The sequence below is a fragment of the Kryptolebias marmoratus genome, linkage group LG23, assembly GCF_001649575.2.
Source record: "Kryptolebias marmoratus isolate JLee-2015 linkage group LG23, ASM164957v2, whole genome shotgun sequence".
Taxonomy (NCBI): domain Eukaryota; kingdom Metazoa; phylum Chordata; class Actinopteri; order Cyprinodontiformes; family Rivulidae; genus Kryptolebias; species Kryptolebias marmoratus.
In genome coordinates, this window is record NC_051452.1 from 13884297 (window position 1) to 13905576 (window position 21280).

Below are 21280 nucleotides of genomic sequence, written 5' to 3' on the forward strand. Positions count from 1 at the left end.
GCTGCGCTAATGAGTCGAATCGGGGATTGTCCAATCACACAATGTTTTAAAAAAAATTAGCCAGTACTGACACTCTACCAGTAATGACACAACAGAATGGGTGTGTCCGGGACGCAGAGCGCTGCGCCCTGTGGAAAACCTTAAATAACCAATTAAAAGTCAGCCTCAGATCACCTGCTTGCCAAAAGTTGATTTGCCTACATACACTCTCATTAGAACGGCGCCCTGCACAGAGGAAGTGTGCACAATGTGAGCAATTAAATAGAATTATGTATTTACTATTTTAATAAATTCTAAAATGTCTATTGGACACACAGTATGAATAAATACATTTCTAAGTATTTTGCAGTTCAGAATTAAATCATTTATCATCTAAACAATTTAAAGGGGGCGGCGCCCAAGCGCCCCCTACTGGCCAGCCGCCACTGCGCCAAACCATGCCCACATACACTCGTGCTGGAGACACGTCATTGTACGTCCATCCTGATTGGATAATTTATCAACATATATACACTGAAAAAATACATGCTCAGTTATTTCACCAGCATCACAGAAAACACATTTTTTTGTTTCTTTGCGAAATCCTTTTTGAATAAAGTCACTGGATGGATAAATGAAGCCTAAGCATAAATTCAAACTGAAAGACTTTTCATATTACCTAAATCGACAATGCCCATTTTATACTACATATTTTATAATACAGACCTGGGAATATGAAACCATGGGCTATTAGAGTTAAGATTTTGTCCTATTTATTTTAGGAATACCATTCATGAAATCAAAATCTATAGTTTGAAGTCCTCCATCCTCGTAGTGTTTGGTCATATCTGTTTTCTTAATATGTTTTCTGACAGAAGCATAGTATACAGTCTTATTATGGATACTTTTAGCAAAGACTTTCTTATAAAATCAACATCCTTGGGAAATTTTTTATTTATAAGGACAAATACCTTAAATTCCACCCAAAGTTATATGCATTTCATGACGTTTGTTATATCTCAAAGCTCTTAGCATGCCTGATAAAAATGTCCTCAAACTTCAACTAAAGAATATGATTCTTCATATGATAAAATCTAAACCCTAGCTTTTTATTTTAGCCTTATTTGTATTGCCCTATATTTTGGCTTACTTTGGATCTTTGCACTTGAACCTTGTTATGTTTGTATTATGCCTTTTTGTTTGTAAACAAAATATGTTTCTGTGTGCTTGCTTTATTAAAAAAAAAACAAAAAAAAAACTTAGCCTTGGTTTTTCTTTTGAAATATTTATTGATTATGGCTGTTAAAACATAAACTTAGCTGCGGTATTTCAAGTTTTTAAAGAAAAATTGCATTGATTCCAGTCATTGTTAAAAAATAACTATAAAACAATAAAAATATTTACACATAAGCTATTGTAAGTAATTTACTTCGCTTGTAGTTCCAATTTTTTTTAACGAGATTATCCAATCATCAAACAGCAGTTACAAAATGATATATTTACAACTATAGTAGTTTGTTGGTTTTACTCTTTATTACAGCCACAGACAACTTATCTTCACCATTTGCTAAGTGTGGAACTGATGCTCTTTGTATGAAAAGTAAATAATACTGTGCTGCACAGGAGTAGATCAACTGAGCCAAAGTAAAAGGGAAAATTATACATGTACATAGTATTTAATTAACACATGAATGCACAAAACAATTAATGCACAATTCCAAAACCCTATGTATTTCACCAAAAATTATTTAAAATTGTATTTAATACAATAAAAAAATTGTCAAAAATGTGTGACAACTAAAATTTGTGAAGCAAAGCGTATATAGAAGAGCTCTGAATATTCCTAGTGCTTTCAGTGTTGACGGTCAGGGCAGTGTTCAGGTATGCCGTCACAGTGGTAACGAGGATCCTCTCCTCGTCTTCCACTCCCTGTAAAGCTCACACAGCCTTTGTCGATTGCAGGATGAACATCTAAACACTGCAAAGGGAATCCGGTTTTCTGACTTAAATGATGCTGAAAATTTACTCCAGTTGATCTCATCCATTAATGAATATAAATGTACTCATGTCTTCTGAGCAGACAGGTGGGTGCCTGCATGTTGGTTGCTGCTGGGTGGACACCATTTTGAAAGTCATTGTGTGGTTCATCAAATGATTCACAAACTGGTCCCTTCCATTAAGGGTTGAAAAACAGTATGGGCAATGAAAGTGAGATGGGACTTTACAGAGCCGACCGCATCCGAAAATATGGAATTCTGCAATAACCAAAAGAAAGGAATACAATTAAAAATAACAAATATATAGTTTGCAGATATATTTATGCAAGAAATGGTCTATTTAGTCAGAGTAGGACAACAATTCAGTGTAATAGCTTCAAACACAAATGCTAAAGGTTATTATACAGCAGGAAATGTACAAGTGAGTGGTTTTAAAAAGTTAAGTTTGAAATTACTCACTGTATACTCTTTACCAATATTATTAGAATTTTGTGGGATTTACCAATTACTTTTAAAAGTCACAATGGCCTCCAGATAACATAAATCTTTTCCAGACAATGAAGTTCCATTGTCAAAGTGATGTTGCTCAGACAGCTAGAGGCAGGTAGTAACTAATTACATTTACTCAGTTATAAGTAGTTGGGTAACTTTTCTGGAATAAATTTACTTTTAGTAGTAGTTTTGCAATACCACATGTTATACTTTTACTTGAAGAATGTCATTATTAAGTATTGCTACTCTTACATGAACAAAATTTCTGGATACACTACCCAGTGCGAGTAACTTAACTTAATGAAGAACATATTTTAACCAAAACCCCAACCCCCCCCCAACCCCCCAAAAAAGAAACGAGACACAGAGATATATGTGAGGTTTATGTTTAAAGTCACACTTCTTGTTTGTGCACAAGCTTTGCTGTTTACATCTGCCCAGCCTGTTGTGCCATTTGTAGATTAATTACATAGCAAACACCATATATTGTCAGTGGAAGTACTTATATTAGCTACTGTAAAAATGTGTTTAATAAGTTTTGGAAATAACCTTATTTGGAATTGTGTTTCTACCCTAATTTGTTATCTTGTATTAATGTTTTTCATGTTAGGATTTAAAATACCAGACACTGCACATAACTTTTTTTTCACATAACATTTTTATTCATGTCTGATTAAATGAATGTAAAATATTAAATTAGACATTAAAATATTCAATTAAACAGTTGGTAAGACTCCTCTGTACGAGCGAAAGGAACATCTGTATTTATCGTCCTTGCAATAGGGCTGTAATTTCTCTCCTTTCTGAATGTTACAAATAGATACATGGATCTAAAGAAAGAAAATAAAGAACAAACTTTGAGCACAAGCTACATTTCTCAATTATACATGTTATCTACTTTTCTGTTTCCCTAATGATGCGCTGCAGAGAACTAATTTGCTATGCTACATGCTAAATTTAACCTTAGCTTGTATTATTCTACTTAAATGTACTGATTTATGATGTAAACAAAATTGTTTTAAGAATGTAAATATACCTTTTGCTGACTCTGCTTCTTTCAAACAACCTACCGCTTCTTTAAGGTATTTATACTAGTGGTTATGAAAATAGCGCCACCTTCATTTCCAGAGTGCAATGGTTCCATTTCCAAATATGGTATGGGACTGACATATGGTCTGTTCCTACCCCTTTCTGTTTGCTGCAGCAAGGTCCTACTCCCAGCATTTGCAACACAACTCATCAGTAGGGCCTGGATGTGTGGGGCGGAGAGCCTTGCTGGCATGGGGAAAACACCAGGTAGTGCCCCCCGCCCCTTGCCATGTTTAGCCCCGCCCTGCACTGCACCTCTATTTTAATGCATTAGAGACATTTAGGGTTCTGGGGTTGGGGAGGGTCCTGCTGTCTGCAAGCAGTAAGGCCCCGCTGATCCCATTTTAATGCACCTTAGACTTACATAGCTGCACCCATACGCATGCAATCACTAGTTTGCCGGGTAAGGGCATGGGCTGGGCTTGGGGGGTGTGGTTTCCCCTTCTCGGCTCCACTCTACTCAGCTCGCTTTGCGAGCATTTCCACGGGCCTTTTCCGAGGCCAGCCCCGGCAATTTTTGGCCCTGCTTCGAAGCAGGGTCCAACCGGGCCGGCCCTGCTTTCGTGGGTTACGCAAGCTAGCTCCTGTTCACTCACTGGTCATGGGTGTGGTCAGATTGAAGCGTAAAAAGAGTGAAGAAAACACCGATAGACAATTTTGGAACGGGGGCAAAGTAATAGGACTATAAACAACAGCGTTAGCTTACCCTGCAATGTTTGTCCCCCAGGCGTTGTAAACTTTAAAATGTCCGGTGGATAACAGCTGTCCGACTCCGTGCACTTCTTCCACTGCGCCTCTCTTCCTGAAGTCTCAGTAAAATCCCCAGAAGCTCAAAAAACAGCAACAACACAGGGCCAAAGTTGTCCATAGCTCTTCCGTTGTTTACACAAATGCGGTAGCGCGCAGTGCGGCTTTGGACCCCACCTCCCCCCTCCCACCAACACAAGGAGGCTTTCCTCTGCTACCGAGCAGACTGGCTTGTGGAAACGCGACGCATTGTTTACAGAGCAGAGCAGAGTAGAGTGGAGTGGAACGGGGCTGCTCAAGTAGAGCCAATGGAAAAGGGGCATTTGTCCTGGGGGCTGCTGACCCTGTGCTTCGCTGGCGACCTACCTGTGCAGACACACAGCTGCCTTGAGGTGGTGCCCGGTGTCTGTTTGCCCGGGACTGCTGCTGCCTTCTGGGGCTGGATCCACCTGTCCTTTCTGCTCTTGGGTGCTGTAGATGCCTGGCCTTCTATTGTTCACGGCACTTTTTTAACTTTGCATCTTCAGGTGGCACACACTCACATATACACCCACATAACATGAACACACTTTGTTATTATTATTTTATTGTTTATTTTATCTTTGTTATTATTATTGACTGATAAGGTTACAGTCCTGTTGTTCATCTCTCCTCAGTCTTTAAATTTCTGTGTTTGGTTCATGTCCGGTCTGCCTGCTCCAAGCTGCTGACTGATAACTAATCTGCTAATTTTAGTCTCATAAATGGATTATGGTCGGACACAGCAGGTTTTACCTATTCTTGCATTATATAAGATAATGTGAGATGTAATGTTTGTTGTGGTCGTATGACTGAGCAAAAACCAGCAGAATGTATTCACTGGGTAGGATATTTTACGCTCCAATGAGACTATATTGGAGCTGTCCTGCAGTCCTGATCACTGCAGACAGGAACATATGATAAATCTACTGACGAACACTGTTGTCAGTAGATGCAAATTGTTAAGTTAACTTGAGACCCAGTGCCACTACCAGTCATTTCTTTCCTCTCTCCTTTCTCTAATCCGTCATATCTCTATCTCTCTCTCTCTCAACTTGACCCATTTTCAATGTGACCACCAGATGGTGCTAAATCTAGACAAGGCCAGGTAAATGCTCCACCTCCACCTGTACTAATGACACAGGTGTGGAGTCAAACAAACAACCAGCAGGATAGAATGGACACAGACAGGCCACTGGTGAGTCAAATCTGTTAAAAAAGAATGTTAAAAGACATAGTTAAGTGAGTAGTAAAGTAAGTATGTATAAGTTTAGGTTATAGTTAAGCTAAGATACCAAAATTTGGTTTAATTAAAGTGAATTTAAGGAGGAAAGCTGGTCAATCATGTTGTCAAAGCAAACAGTGTAGATCATTGAAGTGACACTATAGGATTGTTGTTGAAGTAGTTAAAATATCTCAAGTTTGTTGTTCATTAAAAGATAAATTAAAGATGACTTTATCAATGTTAAATACTAATAGTAATTTATCCCTTTTCTAGAATGAATTTTGGTTGAATATTTTCCTAAATCATGTGTTTAAAATAGTTTAAAAAGTTGTCTGTAATGATGAAATTGAACATTTGTGGGCTTAGATTGACCATGTCAAGCCTTTATACTGAGTAAATTAAAAGATGAAATATATTGGTTGGTGTATGTTTGGGGATGACTGAGATTTAAAAGCAATTCATTGATTAAAAGTAATTTAATTATGTGAAAAATGTAAAGATAATTATGCTTTAAAAATGTACATTGATTAGATTATTTAAATGATTTAGGATGTTTAAAAGCACTTAAAATACATTGTTTAGAATATACAATATTTACAGTTACAATGATGCAAGTACACAGTACAAAATAGTTAAAAATGTAAAAGACTTAAAGTGAATTAAAAGTGAATATTATTTAACTTTAAATTAGAAATGAAATTGTTTAATTTTTTGTTTCGATCTTCAAAGGTTTTTGACCTGTCGCTTCAAAGAAGATAAAAATAAATAAAAATTTTCAAGCTGAGTCAAGACTTGCGTCTGTTTGTCCTTGGGTTTTCAAGTTACCTGGATCCTGTGGAGAAATAACTTGACACAAATAAGTCAAAAACTGAGAATGAATCTCAAAATAACATTTTAATTCTTATTTAAAATTGTCAAAACAGTTGAAAAACACACAGAACAAAACAATACACATCGAGCTAAGTAACTGAGTAAATCACACTGTTTTTCAGGAGAAACTACTTTGTGCGGTATATGATTTGTTTTAGGTGGGGCTGTACCCCACCTGTTCTTATGGACCGCCTGTGCTTGTCCAAAATGGTTAAACACAGACTTTTGTTTGGGCTTACAGTGAGGTTTGGTTGCTGCTACATATTAAAGAGGGTGAGTAACATAAACAGAACGTGAAGAACAGCTACTGTCTGCAGCCATCTGTGGTGTGCATGTGTGATTTCAAACATTGTGGCTTCCCTTGAAATGCAAGTAGTAGTAGGGTTGACACCTTTCAGAAATGAAAGTAAGGGATCCCCACCACAGCTCCTCAGGGCCATGACCACCAAAGGCTCGACTCCTGTGGCGCTCGCAGCAGTGGTATGTTGTATTTTGTGCCGGTGTTTTTAGGAAATGGCCGACCAAGAAAGCTATTAGTCATACTTAAAGCTTGAAATGCTTCAAGTATGACACATTCTGTTATAAAGTGCAATACTGAAATCTTAAGTGAAATATGTTTGTGTGGACTGTGGAACAACAAACCTTTAAAAAATAAAGTAAATAAATTTGGAATTTCATTTAACATTTTAAGTGCATAACTATAGGGACTCTCTTGGAACTCTGTGACATTTTTGCTTTTCATCATTATTGTGTTGATGTGTGTGAATCTGAAAATGTGTTTCTGAGTGAAAGAGACAGACATGCGCAGACTAAACTATCTGTTCAACAGTGAGAGGGTTTCTCTGACAGTAGGAGACTCTTTACATCAAACTCAGCACAGAAACACTGAAGAACCAGACCAGAACCTGAACCCAAATCCAGGAAAAAGAGTCTGAGTAAATGTGGTATTGAAGGTATGGAGGTGAATCAGTGAGTCAGAGGAGACTCTGTAGAAGGACAGAATGCCAGCAGGACAGTCCACATACACTGCTACTCTGTTAGAGACAGAGGAGGAGGAGATGGATGTTTCTCTGTTATTGTGCCAGACAGAGTAACCAACATCAGAGCAACTCAGACTCCAGGACTGATCATTCCTCCCAAACCAGCAGTCTTCATTGCCTCCTCTCCTTCTGATTCCTCTGTAACTCACTGATATATAAACTCTTCCTCTCCACTCGACCTCCCAGTAACAGCGACCAGTCAGACCAGTTCTACACAGCAGCTGAGGCAAGACATCAGATCTGTCTGGATGATCAGGATATGACTGATCCTCCCACACAAATGTCACCTTCCTGTTGTTGTCAGACAGCTGGAGGTTTCTGTTCACTGTGTTTGTGTCGATTGTGAGCTGACAGGAATCTGATGGAGAGAACAAACACAATCCAGCTGCAGTTATTGATCCATCATCTGATCATTTATTGACACTTTGATGATGACTCATGAATGAGTGATGTGACAGTTTGAAGATGGTTGAATGTTGCTGCTTTGTTGTCATGAATCAAATGAAAAACACACTTACACTTCCTTAGACCTGGTGTCAACCATCGGACTCCAGCAGGCTCCATCCTGAAAGGAGGAGGGGGGTCAGAGCATCAGTCTCTTTCAGCAAACATGGACATTACATGGCTCTCATACACACATTGNTTCTACAGGGAGAAAGGAACAGTCCAACATTTGAATGTAGCAGCTTGAAAAAGTCCTGTCCTGTCGTTGTCATGTTCCAGCACAGTTTGAACTCATTCTTTTCATTTCACTTCATCTTTATTGAATCAGACAGGAGGAGGAGGACACCATCCAGTCTGCTTCTTCATTTCCACTTTGAAATGCAGTCACATCATCAAGCTGCTATTTAGTTCAACAACCACACTGTTATTGAAACTCATAAGTGATCATGCTCAGGTGGTTTTATTGATGTATAATAGTTTAATTAATTTATAAAGTCTCATCATTGTATCCTAAACAGAGGACTTGAAATTTGTTGTTGAGGTCCAGATGTCACAGCTCTTCATTAGCCTTGAACGCAGCATTACATTTGACAATATGAAGTGGTGATAAAGTATCAAAAGTGACATCAACAGACAAGCAGATCCATGTGCTCATGTTTACTGATCTGCCTGCAACAAGTGATTTGTGCAGGAGCATTTGACAATTTGTATGTGTACCATATTTATACTTGTACAGTTTCAAATGTGTACATTTGAAAAACTATTATACATTTTTGAATCTTATTGTTTGCATACAAATCTTTTTGTTTGCTTTTGGACATTTTTGAGACTGATTTATTTCCATAGGAGACTGCCTACAAAACAGAAATATCTACTGTTTCTGTTCAAGCAGAGTTTATTTAGGAAAAAAAGGAAAAACTGCTCCTACTTGTCTGATTGTTCATATATGCTTCATATCCAGCATGAAGCAGAAAGACAGTGCTGAGTGAAGAACAGAGAACATGTTTCCAGTTCTTCCTCCTCTATCAGACATTGTGTGTGTCTGCAGCAGGTTTCTCCATACCTGAGAGTGTCCAGTCTCCAGTGAGGATCCTTCAGTCCAGCTGAGAGCAGCTTCACTCCTGAGTCTCCTGGATGATTGTAGTTCAGGTCCAGCTCTCTCAGATGGGAGGGGTTGGAGCTCAGAGCTGAGGCCAGAGAAGCACAGCCTTCCTCTGCGATCAGACAGCCTGACAGCCTGCACAAACACACCCACAAAACATGCACATGAAATATACAAGATCAGTATTCCTTAAATTCCAGTTTTTAAAATTTCCAGCGAGAGAGGAAACTAAAAAACAAACAAACCAAAATGAGTCATGGTAAAGGTAAATTGAAAGGCACATGGACAATATAAAATGAATACAAAAATTGAACACACATCTTCTGGTAGTTATTAATAAAAGCAGACTTCACAATGAATCCTGACTGCATTGGATTTTGGATCTTTGGGAACTGAGACAAATCTCTACAATTCAGTCAGATTTATGGCTTCTGCGGCTCAGTAGTCAATGGTCAAAAGTTATTCTACAGGTCCTGAAGTAATACTGACCCTGGTAATAAACAAGCTTTTATCATACTAGTGGACTCAACAAATTAGGGAAAAACAATAGCTAAAACATAACTTTATAGATCATGAGTGGAAGAAAATCTCTGACTCCGTCATGGATTTAAAGAATTATGAGTTTATTTTTGGCTTTGGTTCTTGGTGCTTTGTTTTTCTGTGTTCAGGGGTTAGGTTTTCTTGTTTGTGATTCATGCTTCTGTTTGAGTTTATTGTTTATTTTGTTTTGTTATTTAGTTACCTTTATGTTTAGTTGTGTCTTAGTTTGGTCCTTTTTCCTTGTGTCTTTGTGTCCTGTCATCATTCACTTCTCTTCTGTTTATCTCTTGTCTTTCTACCACATCCATCTTCACCTGTTCCTAGCTGTATCACTCACCTGTGCCCACTTTCCTTAATTACCCTCTGCTTTAAAACCTGGTCACTTCCTCCACTGTCTCGCTGGTCCATTGTTGCTTACTTGCACAGTCTGGTTCCTACCATGTCATGCTGTGCCTTGTCGTTTGGACTAAGGTTTGGATTTTTGTTATTGTTAGGTTCTGCTGCCTTGTCAGCTTGTTATTTTCTTGTTTTCGTTTGTTAATAAATTAGTTTTTTAATTTAAGACAAGTCTACACATTGGGTTCGCCACGCACTGTCCTTACAGACGCTGGTAATTAACAGGTTTTTATCATATTGTTGGACTCAACAAATTAAGTTAAGAAAAAAAAATAATGGTAAAACAAAGCTTTAAAGGTCATGGGTGAAAGGAAAAGTTCAAGACTGCTGAGTCTAACCCAGGACTCTGATCCTGACCTGAGAGTCTCCAGGTGACAGTGTGGACTCCTCAGGGCAGCAGAAAGCAGCTTCACTCCTGAATCCTGCAGGTTGTTGTTACTCAGGTCCAGTTCTTTGAGACTGGAGGACTGGGAGCAGAGGACTGAGGACAGGACTTCACAGCTTCTCTCTGACAGGTTACAGTAACTCAGCCTGAAGAGACAGAAGATAATAAAATATTAGATTTGTGATTCAAACAATCAATATTTTCATGCAGTGTTTCAATTGAGTGAAACGATTCTGATTGATGTCAGTTTTTAGAAATCAGAGCTGATGGTTGATATATAAAACCAATTAATTTGCTTTTCCTTCATTTCTTTTCTTATGTGTAAACAACTTTACCATTCATCTGCATCAGATTTAGATTGGAAAGATAAAAAAAACAGCAGTGGTTGAAAATATTAGTTTTCAGTCTTATATTAGAGAGATCCTGGTCTGTAGCAGTAACATCACGGTACTCAAAACCTTTTAAACATCCTCCTAAATTTATCCTTAAACATGTTTTTGTTTATATATTTGTTAAAAGGTCTCAGTCTAAGACTAAATTCAATCCATCATTCAGTCTAATGAAACCAGATAGATTAGATTATATATTTTTAAACCACTCAGATTCTAACTTATTGTAAATAATAATTTAGTTTACTGTTAATTCACATTGTTCTGTTCATATATGCTCGGTGATATATGTTTAGTAGGAACTTCAGACTCTTTTCTTCCTGTTAGAATTATATTCATGTTGTTGCTGAGTATTTTACCTACATATCTGTGAGGAAAGTTTGCTTTTGTTAATATACTACACTATATAAACTCATTAAATTGTGTTAAATAGAAAAAAAACTCCTGACCTTAGAGTTTCCAGGTGACAGTGTGGACTCTTCAGTCCAACAGACAGCAGCTGGATTCCTGAATCCTGCAGGTTGTTGTTACTCAGGTCCAGTTCTTTCAGACCGGAGGACTGGGAGCTGAGGACTGAGGATAGAACTTCACAGCTTCTCTCTGACAGGTTACAGAAACCCAGTCTGAGGAGACAAGCAGAAATAATTTATGAGATTTGTGATTCAAATCAAACACGTTTCTTAAATATCAAGAACAAAAGAAAAAAAAACTTTCTCATTGTTTATCTGTTTTTTCATATATTAGAACAAATGAGTAAAACAATCCTGGTCAATGTCAATCTTTAGAAATCATGAGAATGTCAGTCAGTACTTAAAGCTTCCCAGGGTTCATGATGCGTTGACTGAAAAAATCCAAACAGGAAACAAGTAACTTAATTGTTTTATTTGAAGGCAGCAAAAAGTATTGACTGTTTTAATCTGTGGAGAGAATCAAAGAGGCATTCAATAGTTTCACAGGTGAGTATGTGAAAATAGAAGTTAGAATTGTTTGTGAAAATCTCTTACTTTGTCCCTTGTGATTTTCAGGTCATTGAGGAAGAGCTGGATTCGAAATGTCCTGGAGAGGTGAGTAAGAAGAATTGATGATCATGAAGAGAGTGGAGCATGCAGATTTGGGGTTAAACATCGAGCTGACTTCTCCTGTATGTGGTAAAAGGTGATCCAAGGAGCTGAGGTTTACTCAAGGAGGATTTCTACCAGTGATGGGCAAATTGAAGCTGAAGCTCCGGTGCATGTATCGAAAAAAACAACATAGTGTTTCAGAAGCTCTGTGTCGGAGAGTGATTCGTTCGGAAAAAGTGGCGTGATCAATGACGTCCAAAGCTTCAGAAGTGTTTAAGTTAGGTCAATGCTTTAGTGCCTGATTCAAAAGGTTTAAAGGGACATGAATCATTGGCAGCATTTGTGGTGTGTTTTGGAGAGGAAGTAGTGCAAAATAACAAACCAGCACGATAGTGATACATGGAGCCAGTAAGGAAGAGAGGACGTTCTTCCATTTGAGTTTATTTATATAAAGCACAGTGAAAACAGACAGAAATATCTCATGATTTTAAACAGCTTTCAACTCCGTCATAATAAAGCACTTGATTTTGTGTTTCTTTAAGCGGCTCTCCGTACTTCTTGCCGCAAGATAGCGCCAAAGAGGACTGTGTTGGAAAGCTTCATACAATGAACCCTTTTCCAAAGCAAGCTTCACTGCTTCAGAAAAGCTTAATTTGCCCATCACTAATTTCTACAATGTATTGCAGTTCGAGTAGACGTCTAAGGGCCACACAGGAGGATTAACAAAGGTAATTCCAGGAAGAACACAAAAACATCATGAGGTAAATAACGGATGTAATGGCAGAGTTTATTATAAGGTAACACCTGTTGTTGAGTCCTGAATATGCTATGACTTCTCACAGAATGACCTTGTTTACAGGAGTGATGTTGAATTTTCTCCTCAAGGGAACCAGACTGCCTTGCTTTTCACTAACTCCTCCTTTGGTCTAGTATTTCAATATCTTTAATAAAAGCTCCTGTATGGACTTGGGGAGCCAGAGCTTTGATTCAGAGCTTCCTCATTTGGACCAGGGACTCTGATGATAATTCTTAATTGTCTTTAATGCTCTCTGTTTTGTGCACAATATATAAATAAACCTGTTTGAGCGTTTTCATCTAACAGTGTCTGAAAATTATTTTTCTGCCACAACAGTTTGGTGCCATGACCCGGATCCCTCGACTGGACATCCGAGGACATTGGCGAGCGCAGTGTATGGTACAGACCTGGACACAAGGTTCCAGCCTCAAACCTCATTTTATTTAAGAGAGAAGAGGGCTGGCTCATCGGTTCGTCCTTGGGTTTTCTCCAGCACTGGGATCAACGAACTCTAACCACTGTTATTTGGTGAGACACTCACTCAGGCTAATAAATAATTTTCTAAATTTTAAATGATAAAATTTTAAATGCTGAGGATCCAAAAAAGCTTTTCACCCTGTGGGATAGAGATTGGCCAGGTTTTTATTATTACAAAAAAGGGGAAAAAAGGGAGGAGTTAGGGAAAAGCAAGGCAGCAAGGCAGAATACTGCCACACCCCAGCCTTATATGCCCAGGTGGTAATAAGCACTTATGACAAACAGCTGAGTGGGAGCTGGCAGGAAAAACAGTCCTGCCCCACAGGAAAAAAAATGTCCTCACTAGCTCATTCTGAAAATAAAAGATCAAAGAACCACAGAAAAAACAGAATTGTTAAAATACCCCCTCATCAGTGGACGCCACCTGTTGTCCTTGGCCATTTGTCTGGGTGTGCACAATAAAAGTCAGTAATCAGAGTGAGATCCATAAAGAAAAAACGGTTACTCCAGGATTACTACACTGGACCACAACCCTCCCCTTTCACTAGGTACTGAAAACCTCAGTCCCAATGACGGATATTGAGGATCCGATGTACAGTGTACATCAAATGGTTGACAATAGGGAAGGTGGGGGGTTGGCTAGAGGGCACAGAGGACTGGTAGTGACTGGTTTGAGTTGGGAGACATGGAAAGTAGGGTGAACCTTTATTGACAGAAACTTGAGACGAACTGCAGATGGACTAATGGTAGTTTCCACCTCAAAACAGTCAAGAAACCTAGGAGCCAGGTGGAAACGTCTTTCAAGAGAATATCACATGATGACAGCCAGACCCTTTGTCTGGGTGAGTATTGTTGAGCCTGTATTCTCCTTCGATCTGCAAATTTCTTGTTTTGATTGTCTAAACGAAGAAGGACAGCTCTGGTTTCTTGCAAAATTCGCCTTCAGCATGGTGAGAGGATTCCAGGTTATTGTGTTTAAACTCTTTGCAGTTTTAAGTGGCAGGCGGAGTTGATTGTTCTCAGCTGGATTCAACCCGGCTGATTACCACCTGGCGGGTATTTAGACTCCAGTCTGGCTTGGACTCCATGCTGGATTCTTGTATACCATTTGGTAGCTCAACCAAGTTAAGTGAACTTAACTTGTGTTCTGAGTATTTTGGATCTTACCTTGTCTCCTGTAATTTTGCAGTCCTCGTGCCTGCTGGAAATCCTTTTGGACTCGTCACTTCCTCTGTGAAAGAAACCAGGAGTTCTCACTTACCTCAATGCTGCCACTTGTGTTCTGTTCAGCATCCACTACCCGCCCGGCTCCGACTTGCCATTCTCCAGGACACAACCTCGCCAACCTGACCTGAAATCGTTCTCCCTCTCAAATCTTACGAAACAGACTCAGCACAGTAAGAGTAATCTCAGGAATTCATGTTTGAGGAATAATCACAAAAAAATAATAATTACCAGTTTATCTTTGTTGTTACAGCTCCTCTGGCCCTCTCCCCACTTCCCCCCTCCTTTGTTAAAATAAACTTTTAAATTGCTTACCTGTGTCTGGATCTTCTCTGTCTCTGTGAACACAGCTCTGAGTTTAAAAACTTCAACCATTTATGACACATGGTAGGTGATGATGTACAGATGGAACTGTGATCTTGGATTTATGAAATGAAGCAATGGAGGGTGATAGGCAACAGAAGCTTCAAAAGGGGAGAGACCAGTTGCAGAGGAGATGAGGGTGTTATGGGCATACTCGATACATGGAGACTGCAAACTCCAAGTCAAGGAATGACTGTCAATGTTGCATCTGAGTGTGGCCACAACTTCTTGGTTCCAGTATTCACTTTGGCCTTTGCTCTGTGGGTGGAAAGAAGATGAACTCTGATGGTGACCCTCAAGGTGTTACAGAAAACCTTCAAAATCCGGGAAGTGAATTGTGGCTCTGGGATTGAGGGATATAGTGGTCTGTATGTAGGCAAAGTTTTTGTGATAACTCCACACTATAAATAGGAATTTAGCACTCTTGAGCCAATACCTCTATTCTTCTTGGGCCATCTTGATTGCTAGAAGATTGTGGTTCCCAACATAATTCCTCTCTGCCAGAGAAAGTTTGTAGGAGAGTAATACACGTGGAGGGAGCACAACGTCTGTGTTCACTTGTTGAGATAACTTTTCCTCATCAGCGTCAGAGGTATTGACTTCTATGCTAAAATTTTTAGGAGACTCTTGGTGGACAAGAACTGGTGCTGTAGAGAAAAGTTATTTGAGTCTCTGGAAAGCTGTTTCAGCATCAGGTGTCCAAACAAAGTGTTGGTAAATAGAGGTGAGTCTGGTCATAGGAGCCACCGTCTGGCTGTAGTTTTGAATGAACTTTCCATAGAAGTTTGCAAACTCCAGGACACATTACAGTCATTTCATTGAGGTTGGTGTGGGCCAGTCAGCAACTGCTTGGATCTTTTCTGGGTCTGTCTTCATCTGCTTGCTCTTGAAAATATACCCTAAAAACACCACTAAGGAAACATGGAAATCCCATTTTTCAGCCTTGACATACTGTAATCGGTTTTCCAGTACTCTTTGCAGTATCTGTCTTTCGTAGGTCTGATGTTCTAGATCCTCAGAAAGATCAAGATATCGTCAAGATAGACAAACACAAAAAGGTTCAGGGAGTCTTGCAGAATATTGTTGACCTGAGCTTGAAAAACAGCAAGGATGTTGATAAGGCCAAAGGGCATTTGTCAAATACTCAAAATGTCCTATGGGTGTCTTGAAAGCCATCTTCCATTTGTCTCCATCGTTCATGCGCTTGAGATGATAGGTGTTATGTAAGTCCAGCTTGGAAAAAATTAGGCAAATGGAGCTCCTCAAACTCAGAATGGATTAGTAGAAGATAATATTTGTTCCTAACAGTGATCTGATTAAGGCCTCTATAGTCAGTACATTGACAAAGCATCTTATCCTTCTCAACAAAGAAAAAAACAGCACACACTGGGGAAGTTGACAGATGAATGATTCCTGTGGCTAGGTAGTCTTCTGTCCTCAGGTATCATAGTCAGGGCCAGAAAGATGACACAGCTGGCTGGAGAAAAGTGGAGCACCTGGTCGCTGGTCAATAGCACAGTCGTATGGCGGATAGGCGATAATAAGAGAGCCCTTTCTTTGTTGAATACTGGGAGCAGGTTGTGGTACACAGAGAGGACCTTTTAGACATCTACTTCATCAGGAGGCATGCTGCGTGGTGGAGAAGAGGTAACCACAGATCTGAAACAATTAGCTAAGCAATGAGGGCTCCAACTGCAAATTCTTCTTTTGGACCAATTTATAGTAGGATTGTGTGTGTTGAGCCAGGGAAAATCTAGATCTATATGATAGTGAAGTGATGAGGTTATGAAAAACTGACCTTGTTGTTGATGGTTACCAGAAACAATGAAATGAATGGAGATAGTCTTATGTGTAATGGTGTCCAAAACTTGTCATCCAGCTAAAGAGTTTATCAAGAAAGCAAGCCTATTACTGACTGAATGGAAGGAACCTGGATTCCAATAAAAATTTAAGGAACATTGGATAAAAATCTGTTGCAGCAGTTGTAGCATTCTGGTGGTATAATGAAAAATTAATAGGACATGGAGGATGCTGTTTCTGGTAGCTGAGATTGAAATGACACTTGAGCCTGGAGAGAAGGTTGTCAAGGGATAAATTTCTGGTTGACGTTAATATAGTACCAAGTTGCTCCAATCTTTATTGTTCTTGTGCATTTAATTTATACAGGAAACACTTGTGTCACTCTATAGTGATACCATGGGCACTGAGAGGAAATTTTTGATCTCAGTAGAACCCTGTGTTTTGCCTTAGTTGGTCCATTCTGTTATAGAAAAAACTTAAAGCTTCACAGGGCTATTTAAATACTTTGACCGAAAAAAATCTGAACAGGAAAACGATAAATAACTTAAGAGCTTTTTTTTGAAGGCAGCAGGAAGTATTGACTATTTTCATCTGTGGAGCAAATTAGAGAGTTAATCAGTGGCTTCACAATTAAGTATATGAAAGAAGAGGTTAGAATACTTTATGAAAATGTCTCTTACTTTGTCCCTTGTGATTTTTAGATTGTTAAGGAAAAGATGGATTCCAACTGTCTAGGAGAGGTGAGTATTAAGAATTGATGAGCATGAAGAGAGCAGAGCAGGCAGATTTAGGGTTAAAGGTTGGGTTGACATCTCCTGTAGGTGGCAAGAGGGGATCCATGGAGGTTTACTCAAGGAGGATTTCTACAGCTACAGCATATTGCGGTTCAAGGAGGATCTGGGGAAAACACAGGAGGATAAACGGAAGAAATTCCACGAAGAACACAAGAAGAACAACATGAGGCAACTAATGGACCAACAATAAATACTGTCTTAGCCTAGATGGTAATCAGCACTAATGACAAACAGCTGAGTGGCAGGTGGCAGGAATGACAGCCCTGCACAACAGGAAAAAAAGCCCTCCCCAGCTCGTCCTGAAAACCAAAAAATGAAACAACAACAGAAAAACACAGAAAGCTGATGGCTAAAGTGAAAACTTAAGTAATTCTTTGTTATTCCTCAGTTTCTTTTCTTGTGTTTAAAAAACTTAATTAATCAACATCACATCTGATAAAGATTGGAAAGAAAAAAACTGCAGTGATTAAAAATATTAGTTATAAATTATGTATTAGAGAGGATCCTGGTCTGTCGTAGTAACATCACAGAACTCAAAACCTTTTTAACATCCTCCAAAAAGTATCCTTAAATATGTTTTTGTACAAATATTTGGTAATACACACAGTTACACACCAAATGATCTCAGTCTAAGACTGAGTTCAAGCAATCATTCAGTCTAATAAAAGTTACCCTATTAGATGTAATCTAAAGAGATGACATTATCGGTTTTTGAACCACTCAGAGTCGAAATTGTTGGAAAGGATGTTTTGTTTTTTTGTTATTTTACATAGTTCTCATCATATTTGCTTTGTGATATATGTTCAGTAGGAACTTCAGACTCTTTTCTTCCTGTTAGTAGAATTATATTCATGTTGTGTTGCTGAAAATTTTACCCACAGGTGTGTGAGGACTGTTTGCTCTTGTTAATATCATCTGTTCTGATAGAAAGTCATTAGGTTATGTTGAACAATAAAAACCTCCTGACCTGAGAGTTTCCAGATGACAGTCTGGACTCTTCAGTCCAACAGACAGCGGCTGGATTCCTGAATCCTGCAGGTTGTTGTTACTCAGGTCCAGTTCTTTGAGTCCAGAGGACTGGGAGCTGAGGACTGAGGACAGAACTTCACAGCTTCTCTCCGACAGGTTTCTCACACTCAGTCTGCAGATAATATATCAATAAAACATAAGATTTAGGTCAAAGTTAATTCAACCATGTAACAACCAACCAATATAATATAACCAATATACCCACTGTCCCTCCTCTGCACATGTCCAAACCATCTCAGCCTGGCCTCTCTAACTTTATGTCCCAGTCATTCAACCTGTGCTGTACCTCTGATGACCTCATTCCTAATCGTATCCATCCTCCTCACCTCCTGATTTTTAGTAAATGCCACTGTCTCCAAACCATACAACATAGCTGGTCTCGCCACTGTCTTGTAAATCTTTCCTTTGACCTTTGCTGCCGCCCTTTTGTCATAAATTACTCCTTGTTAGAACATTACCATTTTTATCTTTAACAAGCCTAACCTCCTGCACATTTTTTCCTGCCCGATCTATCGCTCTTGCCGGTAGATACAAGTCCTTCTCTCCGTCCTTAGTGTCCAGCCTCTTAAATAACTCATCATATTCCTTCTGTTTTGATTTTCCTAACTCCCTCTTTGTCCTACATTCCATGTCCCTATATTCCTGTCCACTCTTTACAGTCCTCTCACTGTCCCATTTTGTCCTGGCTAACCTCTTCCTTTTGATAACTTCCTGCACTTCACTATTCCACCACCATGTGTCCTTATCATCTTTTTGCTGTCCAGATGACACGGCAAGTACCTTCCTATCTGTCTCTCTACTCACTGCTGCTGTAGTAGCCCAGTCATCTGGAAGCTCTTTCTTACCACCCAGAGTCTTTTACAGCTTCTTTCTGAACTCCTCACAACATTCTTCCTTCCTCAACTTCCACCATTTGTTCCTCTTCTCTGCCTTTACTCTTTCCTCTTCTTCACTACAACAGTCATCCTACACACCACCATCAAATGCTGTCTGACCACACTGTCATCTGCAACAACTACAGTCCACAATCTCCCTCGGGTCTCCTGGTATGTTTCCCTCCTTGTGGTCTTTGAGTAACAGTAGCCCAATTTCTGCCAGCACTCTGTTTGGCCATTGTTGTTAACCTGGACCTCGACTGATCCGGAATGGTGTTACTTGGATGAACTCGCATGTTTGTTTTGGCAAAAGTGTTTTACGCCACATGCCCTTCCTGACACAACCCTCATCATTTACCCGGGCTTGGGACCGCCCAAGAAATACACTAGTTTATTCTCCACAACTGAAAAAACATAACCTTTGTATAAGACTGACATAAAGACAAAATTACGTTTTTTTGTCTTTTCATTTTTTTTCTCCATACTATAAATACATATTTTCTCTATTTTTCCTCAGAGTTTCCACGTGTGTGAAGTTTGAACTAAATCAGCAGATAGTGACAGAGTTATCCAGATAAATTAAAAACTGCTGAAAATGTTTAGGATTTGTATATCTCTGAGACTGTATGAAGCTGAAACAGTAGAAAAAACTGTCAGACCAGCAGAGAAAACTGACCTGAGAGTTTCCAGCTTACAGTTTGGACTCTGCAGTCCATCAGACAGAGGCTTCACATCTGAATCAAGGATTCTCAGGTCCAATTCTCTCAGACTGCAGGACTGGGAGCAGAGAACTGAGGACAGTGCTTCACAGGTTTCCTTGCTGAGAGTACAGTCACTCAGTCTGAAGAAAAACAAGACATGAAGGAATTTGTAATTTTTTCTCCTGTAAGAACAAGAATAATATAGTTAGAAACATCCCACTGTACCTGTACTTACAAAGCTTTGTTAGAGGCTTTGACAACTGGCAGCAGCCTTAGAAGAACCTCCTCTGAGAAAGAATATTTCTTAAGATCAAACACATTCAGATCTTTTTCTGATGACAGTAAGATGAAGACCAGAGCTGACCACTGAGCAGGAGACAGTTCATCTGTGGAGAGACTTCCTGAACTCAGAGACTGTTGGATCTCCTCCACTAGAGAACCATCATTCAGTTCATTCAGACAGTGGAACAGATTGATGCTTTTCTCTGCAGACAGATTCTCACTGATCAGATTATTGATGTGCTGGATGGATTTTTGATTGGTCTGTGAGCTGCTTCCTGTCTGTTTCAGCAGGCCTCGTAGGAGAGTCTGATTGGTCTGCAGTGAAAGACCCAGGAGGAAGCGGAGGAACAAGTCCAGGTGTCCATTTGGACTCTGTAAGGCCTGGTCTACAGCACTCTGATGAAGATAATTTAGTTTTGTAGCCCTAAAAAATATTGATTTCTTGGAGTTTGGTTGATGTTCTTCCATTAAATTGACCCCCTTTTTGATGAAGGTCCGATGGACATGAAGAGCAGCCAAGAACTCCTGAACACTCAGATGGACAAAGCAGAACACCTTGTCCTGGTCAAGCCCTCTCTCCTCTAAAAATATCTGTGTGAACACTCCTGAGTACTTTGAAGCTGCTCTGATACCGATGCCACACTCTGTCAGGTCTGATTCATAGAAGATCAGGTTTCCTTTCTGCAGCTGCTCAAAAGCCAGTTTTGCCAAAGACTTAATCATCTTCCTGCTCTCTGGACTCCAGTGTGGATCTGTCTCAGCTCCTCCATCATATTTGACCTTTTTAACTTTGGTCTGAACCACCAGGAATTGGATGTACATCTCAGTCAGGGTGTTGGGAAGCTCTCCGTCCTCTCTAGTTTTCAACACATCCTCCAGAACTGTAGCAGTGATCCAGCAGAAGACTGGGATGTGGCACATGATGTGGAGGCTTCGTGATGTCTTGATGTGGGAGACGATCCTGCTGGCCTGCTCCTCATCTCTGAATCTCTTCCTGAAGTACTCCTCCTTCTGTGTGTCAGTGAACCCTCTGACCTCTGTCACCATGCCAACACACTCAGCAGGGATCTGATTGGCTGCTGCAGGTCGTGTGGTTATCCAGAGGCGAGCAGAGGGAAGCAGGTTCCCCCTGATGAGGTTTGTCAGCAGCACATCCACTGAGGTG

General features: G+C 39.6%; 1 protein-coding gene across 9 annotated transcripts in view; it reads right to left on the reverse strand.

The window, feature by feature from the left end:
- LOC108242155 (NACHT, LRR and PYD domains-containing protein 12-like) overlaps nucleotides 1-21280 on the reverse strand; it is a 608460-nt gene that overhangs the window by 24798 nt on the left and 562382 nt on the right. For 2 of the 9 annotated variants that reach the window (XM_037973811.1, XM_037973818.1), the window contains 4 exons: nucleotides 10297-10470; nucleotides 8965-9138; nucleotides 7976-8022; nucleotides 6429-7815 (listed from right to left, as the gene is read on the reverse strand). The exons of 2 other annotated variants lie outside the window; for them this stretch is intronic. In XM_037973811.1, coding sequence (XP_037829739.1) covers nucleotides 7289-7815; nucleotides 7976-8022; nucleotides 8965-9138; nucleotides 10297-10470 — 922 coding nt within the window. In that variant the 3' untranslated portion in view covers nucleotides 6429-7288. Of the gene's footprint in view, nucleotides 1-6416; nucleotides 7816-7975; nucleotides 8023-8964; nucleotides 9139-10296; nucleotides 10471-11162; nucleotides 11337-18195; nucleotides 18370-19808; nucleotides 19974-20068; nucleotides 21275-21280 lie in introns of those variants that run through there. 5 more of the 9 variants (XM_037973823.1, XM_037973824.1, XM_017440194.3 and 2 more) reach the window with 4 other exon arrangements.